Source organism: Plasmodium vivax, genomic scaffold, assembly GCF_000002415.2.
Source record: "Plasmodium vivax scf_4932 genomic scaffold, whole genome shotgun sequence".
NCBI classification, from domain to species: Eukaryota; Apicomplexa; class Aconoidasida; order Haemosporida; family Plasmodiidae; genus Plasmodium; species Plasmodium vivax.
The window spans coordinates 1-1,360 of record NW_001851493.1 but is presented as its reverse complement, the minus strand read 5'-3'; the positions used below and the strand labels follow the sequence as shown (position 1 = coordinate 1,360).

Genomic DNA, 1,360 nt, shown 5'->3' with positions numbered 1-1,360 from the left:
ATCAATTTTTATATTCCAGCTATAACTTTATATTTATTTTTTTATTTTTATATATTTCTCCAATTATATGAGTACTCACTATGTCGTCACTCAAAATGGTTTCATTTTACATATACATAATTAGTAGTAAGAGTCTTGGTCAGGCTGATAAGTCAAATAATATCGATCTTCTAGAGAATCTAAAGACTCATTCTCTGATTCATACTTCGCTAACTCCTTTTCATACTCTTCGTAATAATTATGCTCGAATGCTTTTTTTTTCCGTTTTTTTGGCTTAATACTTGATTCTATTCGAGAAGACTAAAATGAAAATGTAAAACATGCAAAAAAATATATTTAACTTATAACTATACATTTAAAGGAAAAATAAATTATAGCTTTTAACGTAACATTCTTATCTTTTAAAATATAATAAGTAATTACCCTATTGTAGTAGAAAAGGAAGAATATTATTCCAAGTACTGCTGCAGCCATGATAATATTTTTAATAGTATTTGAGTCTAACTTATCATATAACGTTTCTGAACTACCAGGAACATCCGTAATGGTCGCAAGGTTTGCATCTCCCCCAATGTTTAAATTATTTGATGATACTGGGTTAAGAGCGTACCCAGGGCTTCCTTGAGACGGGGGACTCAAAGATTTTTCAGTTACGGCTGCTGCAGCATGTGCACGTGTTAATCCTCCTTGACCTACTTGACCTGTTGAGCTTATTGAACCTGCTGCACTTCGTGTATCTGTGGTTACTGTAACCGTCGAATCTTTTACACTTGATGCACTTGTTGTAGTCACTGGCCTTTCTACAACTCTTGCACTCAATGTACCTTTTGAACTTGACGAAGTTTGTGATGCCGCTAAAGATGATGTTCGTTCTGAAGTTCTTGGCCTTGATGGACTAAATAAACTCGAAAAACCTGACCAAAATGATGAACTTCCTTGACTTCCTGAACTACTTGTACTTAGCGTAGTTACTGTTCTTGTTTTAGTGGATGTAGATGGTGTACTTGTTGTTGTTACATTACTTGGTGTAGTTGATGCAGTTGATGCAGTTGATGCAGTTGATGCAGTTGTTGTTACTGTTGGTTGCGTTGCAGTTACTGTTGTTGCAGTTGTTACTGGTTTTGTTGCAGTTACTGCAGTTGTTGTTGTTACAGTAGTTGATGAACTCGATGAGCTTGCTACGACTGCTGAATCTGTTGGTCTTGTTGTATCTTCTGAAACTTTTTTATCTTTTGGAGCTCCTGGATCTCCTTCGCCTTTAACACTTTTGGGGTCAAGGTGTCCTGTTGCAACAGTTGGCTTCTCTGAACCTTTGCATTTTTCTAATTCAGTTATGCGAGACATAAGTACATCCTTATCA

At 35.6% G+C, this 1,360-nt stretch overlaps 1 protein-coding gene across 1 annotated transcript, besides 1 other annotated feature; it reads right to left on the bottom strand.

The window, feature by feature from the left end:
* Positions 1 to 120: 120 nt before the first annotated feature.
* Positions 121 to 1,344, bottom strand: PVX_049690 (hypothetical protein; the record flags this gene model as incomplete). The annotated part of the gene is made up of 2 exons (XM_001612348.1): positions 121 to 300; positions 424 to 1,344. 2 exons carry the CDS (start codon positions 1,342 to 1,344, stop codon positions 121 to 123), a joined length of 1,101 nt encoding a protein of 366 aa, XP_001612398.1.
* Positions 1,067 to 1,150: a microsatellite.
* Positions 1,345 to 1,360: the final 16 nt, after the last annotated feature.